The sequence below is a fragment of the Chelmon rostratus genome, chromosome 8 (genome assembly GCF_017976325.1).
Source record: "Chelmon rostratus isolate fCheRos1 chromosome 8, fCheRos1.pri, whole genome shotgun sequence".
In the NCBI taxonomy this organism is placed as follows: domain Eukaryota; kingdom Metazoa; phylum Chordata; class Actinopteri; order Chaetodontiformes; family Chaetodontidae; genus Chelmon; species Chelmon rostratus.
The window spans coordinates 15,273,402-15,293,815 of NC_055665.1; the positions used below are offsets into that span (position 1 = coordinate 15,273,402).

At 43.7% G+C, this 20,414-nt stretch overlaps 1 protein-coding gene across 3 annotated transcripts in view; it reads left to right on the top strand.

The window, feature by feature from the left end:
• tars2 (threonyl-tRNA synthetase 2, mitochondrial) overlaps nt 1–10,225 on the top strand; it is a 30,190-nt gene extending 19,965 nt beyond the window's left edge. The window contains exons 2-18 of one of the 3 annotated variants that reach the window (XM_041941556.1): nt 323–498; nt 589–703; nt 1,236–1,357; nt 1,780–1,888; nt 3,249–3,313; nt 3,409–3,487; nt 4,029–4,175; nt 4,269–4,367; nt 4,963–5,132; nt 5,219–5,381; nt 5,902–6,039; nt 6,507–6,584; nt 7,728–7,828; nt 9,284–9,385; nt 9,486–9,566; nt 9,681–9,795; nt 9,951–10,092. In XM_041941556.1, the coding sequence (XP_041797490.1) occupies nt 323–498; nt 589–703; nt 1,236–1,357; nt 1,780–1,888; nt 3,249–3,313; nt 3,409–3,487; nt 4,029–4,175; nt 4,269–4,367; nt 4,963–5,132; nt 5,219–5,381; nt 5,902–6,039; nt 6,507–6,584; nt 7,728–7,828; nt 9,284–9,385; nt 9,486–9,566; nt 9,681–9,723 (1,788 nt within the window). In that variant the 3' untranslated portion in view covers nt 9,724–9,795; nt 9,951–10,092. Of the gene's footprint in view, nt 1–322; nt 499–588; nt 704–1,235; nt 1,358–1,779; nt 1,889–3,248; nt 3,314–3,408; nt 3,488–4,028; nt 4,176–4,268; nt 4,368–4,962; nt 5,133–5,218; nt 5,382–5,901; nt 6,040–6,506; nt 6,585–7,727; nt 7,829–9,283; nt 9,386–9,485; nt 9,567–9,680; nt 9,796–9,950 lie in introns of those variants that run through there. The other 2 variants (XM_041941555.1, XM_041941553.1) reach the window with 2 other exon arrangements.
• Nucleotides 10,226–20,414: the final 10,189 nt, after the last annotated feature.

The window sequence follows — 20,414 nt, forward strand, 5'->3', positions numbered from 1 at the left end:
ATTAGGCTGTGGGAAGGACAGCACTTGAAGCTTGAACACATTGTTTCATCACAATATTCATATTGATGCATCAGTATACACTTAGTTACCAGTTTGTTAGGTACCCTAATTAAAACTAACACGGTCTAATACAACATCTCAGCAGTAAAGCCAGCCTTCACAAAGGTCATGGTGTTCAGTTTTAGTTGAAACTTGTTTAGAGAGCTGTTGATGTCGTCATTTTTGATGGTTGTAGTGCACGTGTGGTGCTGTTGAATTGTCTTGCACCTGCCACCATCTCATCCTTTTAACCCATATCTACATCTTTCCTGTGTGGCTGCAGGTGTGCCCAGCTTTAGCTGAGCGACTGCGAGTCTTTGAGTCCCTCAGGGAAAAACGAGGCAGTAAGAGCAGAGTTGAAGCTGCAGAAACACCTCTCAGTATCCGACTGGCTGATGGTCGGACTGTAAAGGGAACAGCTGGTGTCACCACACCTCTCTTTGTTGCTCAGAGTGTTCGGTAAATATTTAATGCCTATAGAGATGTGTTCTATTCTTGTGTTTGTACTTATTTAAGTAATAACAGAGTTATTGCATCTGTCTCTTGCAGAGTGAAAGGAGCACTGGTCAGCACAGTGAATGGGCAGCCGTGGGAGCTTGGACGGCCCCTAGAGGCAGACTGTGAACTACAACTTCTGGGGTTTGATACAGTTGAAGGACGACAGGTAATCGCACCTTTTTTTATATACTTCTTTTTAAACTTATTCCTTTGTTTGTTTTCTTTCAGTTTCTCTGAAGTTTACCATGGTTACACGTTTTCAGTCTCACATATCCTTTGAGGTGGATTTTAATATCCTAAGACTCATTTTTTCTTCTCTCACCCTTCCTTGATTTCATTAAAAAAACTTCCGGGTCAAGGAAGGAAATATTGGTAGAAGGAAACACAAGTCAGTAAAAGAGATTGCATAAATTTACAAACAAGGCATAAAATGCATAACATATCAAGGTGAAACTGCATATTTCCAGGCTTAATTGTGTTTAAAACATTCAAAGGATATGTCTATGATTCTTCAACCAAAGGAGACAGTTAAGGAGGCACTTAACACTTCCTTAGTTTTTAGAGAATTTCACTAGCTGTTATTAAGATGTTTCCCACTCAGTTAGTCCAGGTAGATTAACCATACTTTTCTAAAGGGCTGTTCAAAACATGCCTTTAATCTCCACACTCAGCCTATTCTACCACCCTCCCTTTCACAGGCAGCATGGAGGACGGGAGCCTGTGTTCTGGCTGGAGTGTTGGAGAGGGTATTTGGTGCCGCGGTGTGCAGAGAAGGAGCAACAGATTTCGGGCTTTACTGTGACCATCTGCTGGACAACAGGTGAGATAAACATTTAACTGTGTCAAAGGACTCAAGGTACACAAATTAATAATCTCTCAAAAATATTATTGTTTTCTTGGCTTCTCTACCTTGAAGAGGGCCCATCCTGACCTCGTTTTGTTTTGCCTTAGATGGCTTGTTTACATTTAAACCACCCGTGTTGACATTATAGTTTATCTTTTTGTTAATTTTACATATATCTGCTTCTAATCAGCAGTGCTTTTAACATTTTTTTTCTATTCATTATTCTGTGCTGCTGTAATGATCATTTTCCCTGCCAGGGATCATTCAAAGTTAATCTCAAACACTCTACAATCTCCTTCTCCATAATCATCTTGACGCTGGTGCTTATTTCTTCATACACTGTGTCTTACTGCCACAGATTTTTGTGTGTCTTACCTGAACCTGTCCTCCCCACACAGTGCCCTGTCTTTAAGTGATGTGGAGGAGAGATGTAAACAGGCTGCAGCCCTCAAACTTCCACTGTCCAGCCTGGAGCTGAATAGAGAAGAGGTCCAAGAGCTTTTCCAGGTCAGTGATACCAATGTCTCTGTTAAAATAACACCTGACCTGTCAGAGCAGGACCAGCACAGGTGTAACCAGGTATGACAGACCTATACCAGGTTCCTGAAAGTGGTCAAACTGAAAATGCTGCTGTTATTTATTACACCTGCAGTTTTTCCTGAAATGATACATCGAATGTCTGAACATCATAATTAATTCATGAGATCATATTGAATAGTTGGTTGGTGTTGTTGTGTTTTCACCTTGCGAATGCTTTTGTTACATCATACATCATCATATAGGGCTGGTGAATTTCTTCAAACCAAGTCTTTGTAAATCACAGTGAGATTAACAGTAACAGAATGATATTGTATCACAAGTCTTTTATGGTGACAGTATTATATCACAGTATTAAAAATAAAAGGGATGCTCACTAAACGTGATTGTACCTCTTTTCTCTCTGTTAAATGTGTAACTTATCTTAAAATCATTAAAATAAAACAGATGTGTTTATTGGCTTCAAATAGGAATGAAAATGAGGTATCGGCCCACATACATGGGAAGAGTAGCACTATAATGTAGATTAAGTAGTAAATGTAGTGTGATTCATTCTCAGAGTTAGAGAAGGGTTGGATTAGGCATCTCAACAGCATTTATTGGCAAGTGTATTATATAAGTCAGTCCGTGTACCACAGGGCATGTCTGTCAAGTTCATTTACATACCAGTGCAGCACACAGCAGAGGGGACATTTGTGTACCGACAAAACCAGCTGAGCTTGCGCTGCAGTATGAAGTGTGGAGATAAAGTCAGGTGTGGCTTTGTGAGACGACACAAAAAGCAACGTGAATAAACATTCAAGCCATTTCTGTGGTTATTTCATTGGTTTCAAATGAGGCTTAACATTCATGCTTAACATCAAGCTTCTCACGACTGCCTGTCAGTAGTAAATACTCTGACGTTGCAGCAGATGAGGACTCTTGTGTTTATACTTCCAGGCAACAATGGAGAAATATGCGTTGCTCATAATGTTACCTTCCACGTCTTTGTGTTATCAGAGTCAGTGTTACAGTGAGGAAAATAGTGGTTAGTAGCATTGGAAAATCCACACTGTGGCAGAATGTGACACTGCTGATGGCAATGAAACCGGTGTACCGCCTCCCCTGAATGCACTGTACCTGTAGCAGCTTGTGTAACTGAGTGTTTAGATATGTTGCCTATGATAACATGTGAGTAGCATTGATTGTACTCACTGTGTAGGATTACCTTCTGTTTATGGTGTGCTGGTGACCTTTTCTACTGCCCCACTGTTTACTTACTGTGGTCAGGCCCCTTCATAGCTGTGATACATATGAATTTTCTTTGTGTTTTTGGGCATACATCTTATAGAATAACAAGCTGAGACTGCAGCTGGTTGAGGAGCAGATGAATGGCCCCACCATCACAGTATACAGGCATGTATTAACACACTCACACACACACACACACACCTGATGTGGACTTCTAAACTGTCACCAAAAGATTAAACTATCCTTTCTGTGTGACTCAGGTGCGGGGACAGCATAGCGGTCTGCAACGGCCCTCTCCTCCCACACATTGGCCTCCTCAAGGTCTTCAAAATGCTCCAGGTGTGTGTTTGTCCTGTGATCTACTTGCCTCTTTGTGGGTTTTTAGTTCTCTTCTCCCCTCCTCTTTCTTTGAATTTGTATACCACAGCTGCTCCAAAATTTGCCTCGTACATTTGAAACAATTTCAGCTTGTGGATTGATAGACAGTCCCTTAATCTCATCTAACTGCTGAATATGTTTTATTTGGACCCGTTTGGCTCCGTCTGTCCTGTGGGACACATGCTGGGTAAATGGAATTTCCCTCGTCTATATTGATCCAGGGAGCAGGAGCAGTTTCCATACTGGGCTGCCATTGGGCAGACCGGGATTCCATGGCAGCCAGGCTGGAAATATCAGCAGCAGGATGTTGTGTTTGTCAGAGGCCGGTTTCCTGTTCTCGGTCCTTACAAACACACTGCCATCCATCAGACGTGCTGTCTGCCTTCCTCTTCTGGCTGACCCTCACTCTCCCTTTCTCTGTTGCCACCTCTTTTTTTGCTCATTACTTTTTCCCTCCTTTCTCTCCCCAACCTCTCCTCACTTCGTATCTGTAACATCCCAGCTGACGTCCGTGACCCTGGCCAATCAGACAGAGTCCTCAGGTTGGATGCGTCTCCTAGGTGTGGCCTTTCCAGGTGAGAATGACAAGCAGGAGTGGGAGAGGGAGCAGGAGGAGGCGAGGAGGAGGGACCACAGACGCATTGGGACGGTAAAACGAAATCTAAGAGAGCTAAAAAAAAGTAAAAAGCAATGCTCGAAGAAGTGTATTCTGGTGTTAAATGTCATGGTTTTTTTTGCATAGGACCAGGAGCTGTTCTTCTTTAATGACGTGAGTCCAGGAAGTTGCTTTTTCCTGCCTAAAGGAGCCCACATCTACAATACCCTCACTGATTTCATTAAGGTGAACATACACTATGTGCAAAGTCACTAACTATGTGTAAATAATCTGCAGTAATCTGACTGTTGACTTTATTCTGTATTAGAGCCATTTAAAAATCGTGGAACTGCAAACAGAGCTGTAATGGCCATTCAGAAACAAGTTTGTTTGTGCTTATCATTGGCAGAGAGGGCTTCCAAATGAATATAGTGTGTGTACGTGCGTGTGTCAGGTGCCTTAATTTTCATAAAGTAACAGAATTAAAAAGAAACCCTACACAGTTAGAACTTCCCCAGTACTCTTAAGATGATCTTTGCATGAACTGAAACATTATTCAGCACACAACTCAATGAACTTACTTTGACTATACAAGCTCCAACTATGACATTAGTTGGATTTAGCTCATCAGAAAATGCTCTGAATGTTTCCTTCATCGGGTTAGAAATGTATTGTCCATGTTTGCACACATACATATATGGACATAGTAATAAAGGTGCTGTGTTGATTGTGTCCTGGGGATGTACATGTTCATATCAGCTGTCAGGATATTGCTCTCGTTAGCCTTCTTTACTGCTGTTGTGACAGTCTGACCCTGTCCTTCCTTCCTGTCCCCCTTAAGAGTGAATATCGAAGCCGAGGTTTTACCGAGGTCGTGACCCCAACTCTGTACAGCACTGCATTATGGGAGCGCTCGGGCCACTGGGAGCACTACAGCGAGAACATGTTCACTGTGACATCAGAGGGCTCGCAGACCTACGCTCTGAAACCCATGAACTGTCCTGCACACTGGTGAGCGCTCACACACGCACACACCCCTACCTGCTAATGTCTTCATAGAGCCTAAGCAGCGCCTCACTCTCCTCGCTTGTGCTTAGTCTCATGTATGAGCAGCGCGTCCGCTCGTGGAGGGAACTTCCTCTGCGATGGGCCGACTTCGGGGCGCTGCATCGTAATGAGCTCTCCGGAGCGCTGGGTGGACTCACTCGTGTTCGAAGGTTCTGCCAGGATGATGCTCACATCTTCTGCACACCTGAGCAGGTACTCGTTTTTGCTGCAGATCACTGCATTCTTCTCAAGGTGCTGCAAGTGTGGTACAAGCTGTGAATGGGACACACGTGGGACCATATTACAGTAATTAGTCAGGCTGTACAAATAACTCCTGAGACATTCCAGGAGGCCTCAGCCTGGATGAATGAAGTATTTTGTCCTGTTCAACCTCCATATGTGTGTCTCTGGGCCTGGACCATCTGTGTAATCCAGATCCCCTTCATAGTGGGCTGGAACCTTCCCACGAAACTGATTGCACTTCTCCAGACCTTCTGTTGGTGTCCTGTTAATTCAGAGATTTTTGTCACATGATAAGCATGACTCTGTTAGCTGGTGAAATACTAATTCAATCTCTGGAGGTCTCCAAGCTTCACAGTAAATGCATTGGCAGTTTTATTTTTCCTTTCCCACCCTGGTTGGAATTTAAACTCTCCTCTCTTAGTCTCATTATTTACATTATTATGTCCTCTTGTCGCCGTTATCAGCAGCTTTTTTCATTCTGTCTTCACAGCTGGAAGACGAGATTGTGGCATGTTTGGACTTTGTGAGGCATGTGTATCAAGTGTTTGGCTTTTCTTTCCACTGCCTCCTGTCTACACGTCCTACGCCATACCTAGGGGAGCCTGAGCAGTGGGATAATGCTGAGCAGGTAAACATAAACACACACGTTCACACACACCTTATCATTGTGTGGTATGCCAAAATCGCGGACAGGCCCAGCTGCTCAAATGCACTGCGAGCCTGGACCCAGTTAATCACAGCTATAAAGAAACGATCTTCTTTAAACAGATTGACACAGTGTAATGATATCCACTTAACCAGTCAGTTATATTAGTGGTACTTTCCAAAAGAGATCTGCTCCGTGTCAGGCTGCTGGCTAGATGTACATCTCTGAATCCCACTGGACGGCTTTTAAATGGGCACCACGGCAATTTAAGCTGATTCAATTGAGTGTAATTGAACATTATGGTTCCCAGCTCCCACAGCTCCGACACACACTTACACACATACGCAGAAAGACCGCCATGATGACCATAATGTCCATTAATGTACTTACATTATCTGCTACGTCTCCTTACTTACTGCACTGTATGGTGTGTGTGTTTGCGTGAGCAGCAGTTGGAGAGGAGTCTGCAGCAGTTTGGTGAACGGTGGGAGTTGAACCCAGGAGACGGAGCCTTCTACGGACCAAAGGTCAGTGGGAAGGGCAACATGCAGTGAAGGAAAATGATTTGCACGCACAAGTGTTAATCTTGTTTCTCGTGGTATCTATTAACAGCAGTCAAAACATGGTGGGTCCACTACATGTATTCACTTTCAGTGTTGTTATTTATGCTGAAAAACATCTTTTAAAGAATCAGTCGATAGTTTGGGAAGTACACTCACTCACTTTCTGGCAGAGGATTGGATAAAAAGATGAGGGAGTTATGTGCCAGACTGTTTCTTGCCCGAGCACAGTGACTTCCTGAAGTCTCTGTTGGTAGCTTGGCAATTTGATAGAGACGACAAACCTCAGCTAACAGAATATAACATGCGAAGTAGTAAGGTTTAGAGGTGCTGGTAGGTGGATTTGGTCGACAGAGCCAGCCTAGCTTTTTCAAGTCTTCATGCTAAGCTAAGCTAACTGACTGCTGGCTGCAGCTTTATGTTTAATGGACAGACATGAGGATGGTATCAGTCCTCTTCTCTTGAGAAGAAAGCACACATGCCAAGTTGCTAAGCTGTTAGAAATGATGTGTAGATTTAATGATTTCAATTCTAATTTTCTATCTTATCTAATGGATTCTTCTGGCATCAGTTTATTGGTGTAGCACTAAATGATACAGGTCACAGTGAGCACAGACAGACCACAGAAATCCCAATAAAAACAGAAATGTGATGGCTTGATCATTGGAAATTTATAGCTACTTGTGTTTTATGAATTTGGCTTAACTTGAGAATGACCTTGGTTTGCTTTGAGGCGATTTCATGTTTGACATTTACGCGTGCAAGAAGTCAGTAAACATCAAGTGGAAGCCAGCTTCAGGCAGGCCTTACATGATGGATCTCATGTGGAGGCACAGAGTGTGGAGGTAGGTCAAGTCAGGGTGGGGTTAGATACACACCAACACGCTCATTGAATCAAACATTCCTCACAGGCATGAAGCGAGGGTGTGTTAGCCACAATTAGCTAGATCTGCTTCACTTGGAAACCCATTTGTAATCATTCCTGTCCACAAAAATGCAGTTTTGTCCCCAGCAGCCACTGTGTGTCAGAGAGAGCTCTGATTTTGTGGATCTTGGCTGGAATAAATGAAGTGAAGTGTAATGCAAACACTCCTACATGTTTCATCATAGATTGACATCCAGATCAAAGATGCCATTGGCAGACAACACCAGTGTGCCACAATCCAGTTGGACTTCCAGCTGCCCATCAGATTTGACCTTCAGTATGTCGGGTGAGTCATAAATTTCTGCTTTTGGCTCTCGGACTTTGAAACATTCCTGCATCTGTTGTGATTTAAATCTGCACATTGGCACTTTTTAGCATATTCTTGTCTGTTTGATAAACCCACATACTTGCTGTGCACAAGACTAATTTCAAAAACAGTTGGGACGCTGTGTGAAACAAATGAAACAGAATGTGATCATTTGATCATCCTTTTTGACATATACTCAATTGGAAACAGTACAGTGTCAAGACAATATGTTTAATGTTTTACCTCATCAGCTTAATTGATTTTTGCTTTGCTTATTCTGAATGTGATGCAGCAACATGTTTCAAACAAGTTGGGACAGGAGCAACAAAAGACTGGGAAAGTAGTGGAACGCTCCAAAAACACCTGTTTGGAAACTTCCTAAGACCCTTGTCAGTAAACACAGTTTGCTTGCAGATGATTGCATTTTGTTTTTATTTATGTTTTAAACAGCATACCAACTTTTTTTGGAATCAGGGTTGTATAATGTCCCGTAATTGCACAAGTTAAAATGGCTGAAGTCTTAATTTGGGACCAAATTTGATCAGGAAAGGTTAGTCCGTTATTGAATTTATTAGTTCAGACCGGGCCAGTTCAGGCTAGAATGTTCCCAGTTTCTTATTAGTCTGCCCTACTTTCCTTATTGAGTCCTTATATCAAATAAGTTTTTGACCTTTCTGTTGAAGAGTGAGTAATAACAATAAATCCCCCATTTGTATTTATATGTAGTTTTATATTGCAACATTGAAATTTGTTGTGATTGAGTACATTTTCTGGAAAAACAATTAAGAAGCAATTTATGTATTAAACAACCAACCAGGAATGTTTTTTGTTAATCCATCAGAACACAGATCAAGGTACTTAATCACATTGATGAAACAGTCCTGCCCGTTCATTTCCAACATTCTACCATGGTCTAATCATATCAGCCTGGTCCTGCAGGACAGAAGTACGCAGTTAAAACAACAAAGGAGCTATTATAACAATGGCCAAGCATCAGGAAGAGAAAACACTGAATTTGTCAAATAAAGAGTCCATTCAGTATATATAATTTTTAAATATTTAATAATACATAGTATAGACAGATTTGTATAAAAATATCAGGGAAACTCAGCTCTGATGCAATATTCACAGAAAATAATCTGCTCAAAATGAATCCAAACTACTTGTTTTGCATAAGATATTGGTGTCAGTTGTACAGCTTGTCAGCTGTTCTGTACTGTTATTGTTATGCATTGACTTTAATATGAAATATCCATGAAATGTGTCGCTTAGTTAGGGATTGTCAGTTTACTCAATGATAGAAACAGTGTCCCTTGAGGAAAGAGGTTTGGAACCACAGATTTAAAGGATGGCTGCTGCACTAGTAATGTTGTGGCCAAATCGTCATATCACCCAACCCTCACTCTGTTGGTGACGCTTGTCTTTGTTTGTCAGTGGAGACGGACAGTCCCACAGGCCGGTGATGATCCACAGAGCGGTGCTGGGATCACTGGAGAGAATGATCGCTATACTGGCTGAAAACTTTGGAGGGAAATGGTGAGAAGACCTTAATAATCACATGGAGTCGGGTGCATTTTATTAGGCTGCTGTGATACAATATACAACAACCAACCACCTCTCTTTCTACCTCACCCAGGCCACTGTGGTTGTCCCCAGCGCAGGTCATTGTGATTCCTGTAGGGGGCAACAGTGAGTCGTACAGCAAACAGGTCAGTCTGTGAGTGTACTTTCTTCCTGCCTTTTTTTCTTCCTGTCATTATTAATTAGCTCGGTGATGTGAGACACTCAGTACAGATAGAATCTTAAAAGAAGTCTCCTCTCCTCTGTTAAGGTGGTCGGGCTGTTCCGTGAAGCTGGCTTCATGGCTGATTTGAATGATGACCAGGGAGCAACCTTAAACAAGAAGATTCGCGCTGCTCAGCTGGCCCAGTACAACTACATATTTGGTAAAGATGAATAATAGAATGAAAACTGTGGCTACTTATCATACTGAAGCCTGATTGTTAAAACTAAAGCACAAACTCAAACTCCCTATTCATTGCTATTGATTTGCCCATAGCTGATTATGACTTTATCATTTTATGATTGTGTGTTTGTCCAGTTGTGGGGGATAAGGAGAGTGAGAGTGGAACAGTGAGTGTGAGGAGCAGAGGAGGTAAACAGCTGGGGAGGAGGCCGACAGAGGAGGTGCTGACATCTCTCACACAGCTACGAGACAGCAGGAGCAACCTCGACGAGTTTTGATGAAAAAGTTATTGGAAATAATAAGTCACTGATGTAATTAATGTGTGTTTTACATGTTCAAGCTGTTACACTTTGGCTTTGTCTGAAGATGTGGCTGCTAAAATTTGTAATAAAAGTGTATAAAAGACTGTTCCTTACTTGTCCGTTAATGGAATTTGCTGATTAATCAGAGTCCTAAAAAGTACACAGAAGAGATTTAAGGCTATTTTAAGATCACTATCAGTCTAATATCAGCATTACTCAGCTACAGTTGCAGTTTGTTTGCTAAAAGCCGTTAAATATGCGATCCTCCCGATTATGTAAGCCTGTGTCATGATATCAGAATAGGAAAAGCAGGCTTACCTTTAAAAGACTGGAAGAAAGGGAGGATACGGAGGGGGATTTGACTAAAATAGGAGAAGGAGCAGCAGTGTCAGGGCTGTGTGTTTTCATGTGTATTTAGTGGAAACAGCCAAGTCAAGGTAAAGGCCAAAAGGATTGGAAGTTTTCCCTTTTTAATTGAGAGGGGGCAGCAGGATGGAAAAGACATCAGTCACAACAGTGACACAGAGGGCGAGGGAGGTGTCGGCTCAGAGAGAATAAACTGGGGCTGCTTCAGCTGCGCTGGTTGTGAAACAGGTGGACTGGATTGTGTGTTTAGTTCCTCCGGAGATAATTTAGTGGGCCAGAGGGGAAAGGTGAGGCACGTTCATGTTGAGGCCTCCGCTGTAAGCCAGACATGGGTCACCTCTGATTGAAAAAGGGTCAAGCTCAGATTTGACTAACACGAAGTCAATGGCAGCCATGTGCTAAACCCAGAGATGTAATAGTGCATATTAATCCTCTTAAGAATGGAGCCTGTGTCTTGAGGAAATGCCACTAAACCCTCCTCTGTTTCTTGACAGACTGTAATTCATTGTGCAAAGTGGGGGAATCACAGAGGACCGGAGTCTCATCAGTATGACTTTAAAATGTCTGATCACCCAAATGAAAATAAATGTTGAAGCATATTTTGGCATGCAGATATTTTTGGCTTTATGTCCGAGGTTTTGAAATAAACATCTGAGATTTTGTTTGTGGTGGTCACAGTGTTGAAAAATGACAAATCAAGTCTACAGCCATGCTAGTGAGACTGTTTAGGACAGCAGGGCTTTGATGCCAATGGCATGCTAATATTTGGGAGGTATATTTACCATTTTCACCATCTTAGTTTAGCGTGTTAGCAAAATAATATTGACAAATTATCGCTAAACACAAAGTACAGCTGTGGTTGACGGGAGTTTCATTGGTTTTGCAGGTATTTGGTCGTTAACCAAAGTGTTAGACAGACTAGATGAAAAGTCAGAGGAAGCCAAAGAGGCCACAGTTGTTACGATTCGTCCTGAGGAGGACCTGCATGTTTGTACCAGATGGGATGGTAATCCATCCAGTAACTGTTCAGATATCTCACATTGAACTAAAACCTTTAACCTGTGGACACGAGAGGAAAAAGTCTGTAAGATTCATCCTCTGGGTAGCAGGGCCGTTTGCACCAAATTCAATAGCAACCATCCAATAGTTATTGAGATCGTTCACTCTGGATCAATGTTTAGGACAGACCAACATTACCAGACCAACCAGAAGCATTCTGTCCATAAAAAGTGTCCCTCTTTATAACCCACAAACCTCGCTGCGAACAGGTGGAAAAGAAATAGTCCCTATAAAAACTGTTCACACTGAGGTATGTGGAAATTCCAGAGACTGGTTTTGTAAAGAAACGTTACTGCTGTTCGTAACACAAGCACATGCTGGACAAACCAAACATATCTGCTTGGCTAGATACCACAAGGGGTAAGAAAGAAAATATGTTTTTGGAATTTGGGTGAATTGGCCCCTAAAGACTACACCTGTCCTTCTCTCTTACTGATTTATTCCATACCATATTAGTATTTATGGTACTCCTTTCTGCAAGCCTGTGCTTTCACTCTGCTGTTGCCTTTGTGCAAAATGAGAAGATAAAATACGGCCCAGACAGCACAGCCACCGGCCAGCATTGCACAGTAGTTGCGTAGTGATGACACAGACCATTAGCTCCAGTAAACACTGAAATCTTTGCTTAATAGATAACAATATCAGGCCCCCTTCTCCCGCCTTGCTTCCCCACTGCTTCCACCCTCTACGCCCGCTATCTTCTCTTTGTGCACACACACAAAGCAATCCTTCATTTAGCTGGTAGAGTCGCACAGAGTTCAGAGGAAATTATTTTTACCTAAAGGGGTTTACAAAAAAAAAAGCTGCCATAGGGGCAGTAAACAGCATGTAGGGAGACAATAAAGAGGATTCATTCAGGGAGGCAATGATGGATATCTAGAGCAGAGAAATATAAGAGGCGAGTTCTCATGGGAAAACTGTAAAGAACTGTCCATCTATTAGAAGTCAAAGGCCATGAAACCATTTTCTCACTCATCTTCTTACTGTGAGTGATGAGGGTCATCTTGAGTGTTGCAGTCAGTTTGGATTTAGCAACTTTTAAATCCGAGTTCAATGGAAGTTGGTAGTTTGCTCCCAGTCAGTTAGGGCTTCAGCTTATGATAACTTTTCAATTTATCTTTTTTACCTGTAAAATGACAGAAAATAGAGAAAAATGGGCAAGAGTATGTACTTTTTAATAAAACAGCTTTTTTGGAGCCCAGCGGCTGTTATAAAGTGACAGATTTTGAGGTCACCGTTGTCCTGGAGGTCCAGTTTTCCTGTGGGGAGGCAGGGTGACGGTGACCCAGGCAGAAAGGCCAAGCCGAACAGGCAGAGGAAGATAAACAGGCCGCTCTCTATTGTTCTCCTGGCATCAGTGAGAAACTGTCAGCCTGACTGATTGAAGGCTCAACCTCCCAAAATAGGCCCTGTGAGGCCGGGCTGCCTCTCCCTTCCACCCGGTTATAAATAACCCCTGTGTGTGTGTGTGTTTGCCCTGTGTTCGTGTGTTTTATGTTTGTGTGTGTGTGTGTGTGTGTGTGTGTTTTAGAGTAGGGGCAAGAAAGAAAGAGAGTGTGTGAGCAGAGAGAGAAATCCAATCACTGCCAAGGCAGCCTTAGAAAGTGAAGCCACTGAAAACAATAACAGGAGGTCTGTGGGGCTCAGAGCCAAACAGTGACAGGGACCCAGCAAGACCCACCACTGACCTTTCCTCAACACACACACACACACACACACTCATTCATTTGGACCCTTTAACATGCTTGCACTAATGGTTCATTCTGTCCAGTATTCGGGCTGCATGTTTCCAGCTCATCTGTGCATGCCCCTTTGTGTGTATGAGTCGGTAATGTTTGGACTGGGGCTTGTAAATTACCACCTGAGGGAATATCACTGGCTCATTTGGACTGTTTACTCCTTCCAACAGGTGTGTTGAGGGAAAATGTTTTTCATGCAAATATATGACAGCAGTGCAGCGCTAACAAGCGCATAAAAAGGCTTAACACAGTTCTATGCAGCTGGGTGGGGACTTGTTTGCTTGTTTACAGTGCTGAGCAACAATCAAACAAAAGAAAATCTTTCTTTTAAATGTAAAACAGCGGAATTAAGTTGTCAGGAAGAGGTCTACTCCGACCCCAGAAACCTCAGCCCACCCGCGCTGCCTGGCCCAACAGGCTCGGCTCTTATTCCCCCTCGCCAACTCCCTCTCCGTCTCTCCTTTCCTTTCCCCTCGCTCTTCTGGGTCCAGTAACTCTGCTCAGCTCAGCCTCAGCTCTCAGTTTATACAAAGAGTTTTTTGGGTATGTTGCTCCTTATTTGATCTGGCTGCTCCCTCAAGCCGTCAGACCGTCTCCACTTTTAATCCGCCGGTGTGCAGTTTGCACCTTTGATTTAGATGTGCGTTTGCATTTGGCTTTAGATGAATTTAAAAGTAATGGATGCTCCCGCATGCGCACGCTCACGCTGAGCTGGCGACCGCGCCAGGCCGGGGAAGTCACACTGACAAAGACACACAGATAACTCATAACTCAGCACAGTAGTGTACAGTCTCTGCCTGGCCTCAGTCTGCTCCCAAGTATGTCTGCTATGCTCAACACACTGCTGACCTGATTTCCTATCCTGCTCTCATCAGAGTGGGATACCTAGAGAGAAGAGGGAGCAGACAGAGGCCAGAGGGAGAAGCTTTCTACAATCAAGAGCCTCTGTTTGAAAGAGGCATTCGGTTTATTGTTCTAGCCAACCTGTGGAATCGCTCTCAGGAGGGAGGAGTTTATGGGTTGAAGGAAAGTTCGGAGGTCATGTTGACCCTCGGGCCTGTTTGGTACGGAAGGAAGATAAACCAAACCCCACTGTAAATTTACAAATATTTAGGGTTGCCGCTCTCCTCACGCAGCAACTCGCTGTAAAAAGGTTTTTTTTTCATGAGAAGGAGTGAAGAGAGGAACACTCGGGAGGCAGGCATCAGTTTTGAATTTGCTTGCATGACTTTGTGCCAACCCGTGAGGAAGACGCCCCTGCTCTGATATCCCATGCTGCTGCTTTGCAGGACGCAAAAGGAACCAGGGCAGACCCAAGAAATCATGGGCCAGTGAGGAACAATCTGAGAGAAAACCTGAGGATGGGACTCTGAATGCTTCCCCATTTAAAACTGACAGCCGATAGCAGCAAGAGTTGATTGACTGTGTGATGTTTTGGATGTGAAAATAAAAATGCTGTGATGTTTACTGGAAAGTTGCAGGCCTGGCCATCATGAGCGATAGCATTTATTGCAGAAAGTTGATTCAAGTGGATTTTTGTTCATCAGTGGATCAAATAATTGCTTCTTTTACAACACTGCTGAAGCTACAGTGTGCGGCTGTTTTGCACCAGAGGGTGTGTTCAGAAATTCAGCCCTAATTGATCCACTCTACACATTTTATACCCGCTGAATGTTGAATCAGCGTCCTCATCTCTGAGTGCTGTGCAGAGTCTGGTGCAGCCTTGGGGAGTAAGGGGAGGAGAGGCTGACCTCAGACTCTGACCTCAGGTTGTTTTCAGGATTCCTGCTTTGGCGGCTAGTGTAACTTAAACCTGGCTGAGGGAGAGAGAGACAGAGCAGCAGTTCACACTAAAGGCTGAGGGAGGGGCATCCTTGACGTAGATGCGGCTCTGGGCAGGGGTTTATCATTAAACCCAGCTATTTCATAACTCTTTCTGTGTATGATTGATGTATTATTTCTTCTTAATATCTTTGAACTTTCATATGTGTGGCAGAGAGTTTATTTGTAATTGCATAACTGTTTTGCAGAACACCAGCTTAACCGACTTGGCTTGTTTGTACATGCATGTGTTTTTGTGAGTAGAGAATATGTCACAACAGAGTGCTTGCATGCATCTGGCATCTTCTAATATTAGAAATGAAGCTGTATCCCATTCAGACATATTATGTTTGGATTACAGACGTCTTTTAAAGGGAATGTAACTAAATCTGATGGCCTTGTAAATTAAAGGAATGGCCCAACATTCTGGTTAATATGCTTTCTTGCTGAGATTTAGACGAGAGGATCAATACCACTCTCATATCTGTCCATTAAATATAAGCCTACAGCCAGCAGGCAGTTAGCTTAGCTTAGCATAAAGATAAACAGTTCAAAAGTAAACAATCCATCTACCAGCACCCCTAAAGCTCATTAATTAAGATGTTCAAAAACATCTGATCTGATTTCCCCAAACTTTTTTTCTTCTTCATTATGAAGTAACTTCTTTGAGATATTGATTTGTTTTTTCATTTCTTACTCTTCCAGACTTTCTAATAAAGAGCACAGTTCCACTTGGTTTTCAGACCCCAGATAATATTTAGGGAGAAATGTTTTTACTGCGGTGGGATTACAATTCAACCAAGGCAGTCCGCTGCCCTGGGGCCTCAAATACCCAGGGGCCCTGTACTCCCCAGATTCACCTTATTTCATTTGTTATTCAGTAATTTGATTAAATGCAAATTTGTGTGGGAATATGCACTATTCAGGCACAGTATCAACTGAACTGATAGGGGCCTCTCTCAGAGTCCTGCATTATTGTCCAGCCTTGCATCTCTGTTGTGCAGTGATTCGGGCCCCTTCACACCACAGTTGGTTGGGGCTCATGATGAATTTCTGCCCTGAGTCTGCTGCAGTGGATCTGGCAAGGATTCTTATTTGCAGAGGCAAATAGATGGTGAGGAGCAATCAGCTTGAACTTTAAGTTTGTTATTGTTTCTAACTAATGAATAAAAAGGTAGAATAAAGGCACTCTAAGATTTTAAAGGGGCACTCCACTGATTTTACACATTAAGTTCAGTCTGCTCATCATAAGAAGTGTCATTCAGCTTGTGAAAACAGTTCATATGCTCTGGCTCTGGAGGGAGTTTTTTCCACCACTTTGGTCCAAACTGAAATATCTCACCAACCTGGCTGCCATGAAGTTTTATACAGACATTCATGGTCCCCAGGCGATGTACCCTACTGACTTTGTTGAACCCCTGACCTTTCCTCACGCACCACCACGTGGGTGTTTTTAAGTGAAATGTCTCCACAATTGCCATGAAATTTGGTACATGCACGAGTGGAATGAAACCTACAGACCTCTCATTTAGCACCACCAGCAGCTTCATGTTTGTAATGTCAGATCTGTCATCACTGACCAAGATCTCCATGAGTGAACGGGCCAGGAATTCATCGACAGCAGCAGTTAACTGAAACGCAGGCTGTGATACAACACACACTAGTCTACAACCAATCGACCGTAAACATACCGAAGCCTTATTACTCAGCTGCGTCGTTCCGCTCTATCTCTTTTGGTCCATATGTCTCTTGTGCCAAGCATGGCTGCGCTGTGCCAAGCCATACCTTACAAGCCCGTTCACACAGACATAAATCCTGTTGTTTGTTGTTGTTATGTGTACATATGTGGCCCAGTGGTTTCCCCGAATGGGTAACAATTGCTCTTTGTGTGAATAATTGGAACAAGGTTATTTCAGCAGCTTCGTCAGCCAATTAGGGGTCCAACTGAGCCGACCTCTCTCGTTCCCCCTCATGTCCTTGTCTCGCCAGTGACTACTGTAACTCCTCATTAGAGTGCTCCATCCATCGATCCCCTTATCGCCCTCTTTTCCCAGTTTCGGACCCTCAGTTTTCCCCTTCTTTTTATTTTCCTTCATAATGATCAAGGTCCATCAGTTAACTTCACAGACGTTAACTTCAGATGGAAATGCTTGTAGTGAGGAACAATCTCTCTCGTGGCTCTCTCACCTCCACACCAGTGGGTAAAGATGTCAGCCGTTTTCCCCCACTGGCTCTCTGTGGCCTTTTCAGAATACACATGCCCCGCTTTGATCCGGACCCTGGCACAGGATCGGTGGAATGGGGCAAATATTGACTCCATCTGAGCCAGACAAATCACTCCCCCTTCCTCCGTTCTTTCTCTTTCACTCTGCTTTGCACTTGCTCAGTTCCCGTCTAATCTGCCATTACCTCTTTCTCTCACATTCCCTTTCATCCCCTTTCTGCCGCTGCCTTTCTTTTCACCCCTTTGTGCCCCCGTCTGTCAGTCTCCCTCGCTTCTCTGCTCGAGGCTTCTCAGGATGTCTGTACCGCCGGCTCTCCTCCTCTTCTCAGCTGAGTTAGAGGCTCACAGAGGTCAATCCATGGCTTTCTCTGTCTCAGTGTGAAGCTAGTTTTTGATTCCACACTGTCCAAATTAAATCATCTTCATGTGCTCTATGTTGAATTACATGCTACTGCCATGAGCCTGGTAGTACTTTGCTATCTGTAAGTTTTCAAACATGTACAGGCAACGTGTGACGACAGTCACGAAGACGTGCGCCAACAAAGTTCCATGTAATGTTCCTATGTGCTGCAGCTGGCTGCCGCATCAACAAAACCTTTACTATATTATTCTGTACTATGCAGAAACAAAATAAAAAAAAACACTCGATAAATGGAAAACCCTGTCAACCTCAATTTAAAAATAATCTGTCTTTGTGCTTTCACATTTTGGTTCTTTGTTTTGCTTCCATGTTGATGCTACTCCCGTCCCGTTGGGAAACCAGACAGTCAATATGTCTGATGCACTGGACCACAGATATGTGTAGGTGTAGGCACCAACTCCGGTGTAAGCTGTAGTTTCCCCACAAGACTAAAGGTGGAGTTAAGCTTTTGCAAAGATGCATGTAAATGTCTCTGGAGAGAAGGGCGTTATGGGTAACTATACAACTAGGTCGAAGAGGCTCATAGAGGAGCGCACACTCCTGCCAAATCCCAACAATGTGTTGCAGACCGGTGCATCAAGCTCATTGGTTAATCCAATTCATGTTGGAGGAAAAAATGGAAGCAGAAATATGCAAATATCTCTGAGCGAACTGTGTTCATGCGCACGTGCCTGCAGCCCAGAGAAGCATGTTTCAGCCTCAAGAGTCCAACCAAATGCTTCAAATGCATCCAGTGCTCTGGACAAATCATGTTTTGACTTCATATGGCAGTAGATGAAAAGTCAGGGGCATAACCAAAGTTATTAGGCTTCATCCTCTGCAAACCGTGAATGTCTGTAGCAAAATTTGTTCCAATCCATGAATTAGATGTTGAGATATTTTACTTGATAAGTGAAAACTTAGATCTGTTCGTATAGCAAAATTCAAGGTAGTACCCAAGTCATAAGGTTCCTGTGGGAACCCCAGCAATACCGAAAACAGTCAAGATATTTCACTTGAGACCAAAACTGTCAACCTGCTGTAGGTGGAGGATCACCAAAATATTGTTAAGAGTTGTTAATATATTTCAGTCTGGGCCAAAGTGGTGAACCGACCGACAGATGAACTGATCACCACACATAGATGGCAACTCCTTCTCCTCCCTCCCACACACAGACGATTACATACAACTTTGTTGGAGCATGTTTCAGCCCCCACTCTGTCTGAACTGAGCTGTTCTGTTATCATTACTGGAGCAGTGTTACATGAACAGGGATTACTGGAGCCTCTGGCCTGAAAGTAGTTAATGATAACCATCAGACAGGTCTTCATACTAGTCCCCTCTGTTTGACCTTTTGAAGTCACCCTGTCTCGCTGCTGTCTTCATGGGAGGCGGCCTGTAGAGGTCCAACGCCAAGCCCAGACCTTCTGCTGGTCTGACGAAGCCTGGAGGCCTCATTAACTTTAACAGTAACTGGGTTGCAGGCCTGCTGTGTCTGGGCCCGAGGCTGGGGTGTGTGTGTGTGTTTTTTCTGGAGTGTGTGTGTACATGCAAGAAGTTTTTTGAGTGATATATCACTCCCACAGGGCCCTGCTTCTTTGATCTGCAGTGCCATTACTCAGATCAGCCAGCCGAGACAAATAACAGATCAGCTGCTATATACGGACCTTCCCGGACACACACACACACACACACACAAACATACCACATCTATGTGTTGTGGTAACTAGTTGATATAGACATTTTGCTTATTGGGGTTGTGTGGTTGGTGGTGCATGTCGGCAGGCCAACGCGCAAGTTATTGCTTCTTGGGGATCCAGAGAAAGTGAGATAGAGGGAGAAGAAAGAGACGGATAGAGAGACGGGGGGAGGGAGAAGTGGAGCAGAGGGCTATAAGTGGTCACGGGCCACTGGTGGCCATGGCAATGACCTCTGGCTAATTGTAGTTACTGATAGACATGCTGCTTAGAAGTACAGAGATATCCATTTCACTAATCACACACAAAGCGCACACACCCCCTGAACTACTGCATATGTGTCTATATGTGTGCACTGACCTCTGGAATCCACCCTCATCATTCTCGGTGCGCCTTTAACATTAACTTTTTTATTTTGACAGATCAAATCTTGAGCCGGCTCTGTAATGTGGTTTAAGTCCCTCAGCGGGCTTTGAAGTCGCTAATCTCCGTCACCATCGCCGCGTCCATGTTGTGGGATGCCCGTCCAAGAAAAGCAGCGGCGCGGCTCTGGGACATCTCAAGCCCTGGGCGTGTTAATATGCATTAGACCATAACTCACTCCGTACCCACCCTCCCTTCCACTTCATCGGCCTCTCTCACATTTCCACGATCTCGCCTCTCTTCTCAGAGGCAGCAGGGCGGGAAATGTTAATAAGGAGAGTTAAGAAGGATCAGACGTGTCCTTGGACAAGAACTCGGGAGGTGCTGTTATGCTGATGAGCTGGGCCCAGAGGATCCGTAGTAAACTATGTTTTTAGTATCACGTTGGTGTAGCTGTCTCATTTTCCCTCATCCGTCCATATTTCATCGCAGTCTTTCACTCCCATGCTTTCTGTGTGTTCCCTCTTTGTTCATGCTCTCTTGCCTTTCTCTCCTCAGCCCTCTCCTCTCTCTGATTTTCATGATGAAGATCATGCCTTTTGGTATTTGTCATGCACAAAGCCGTGC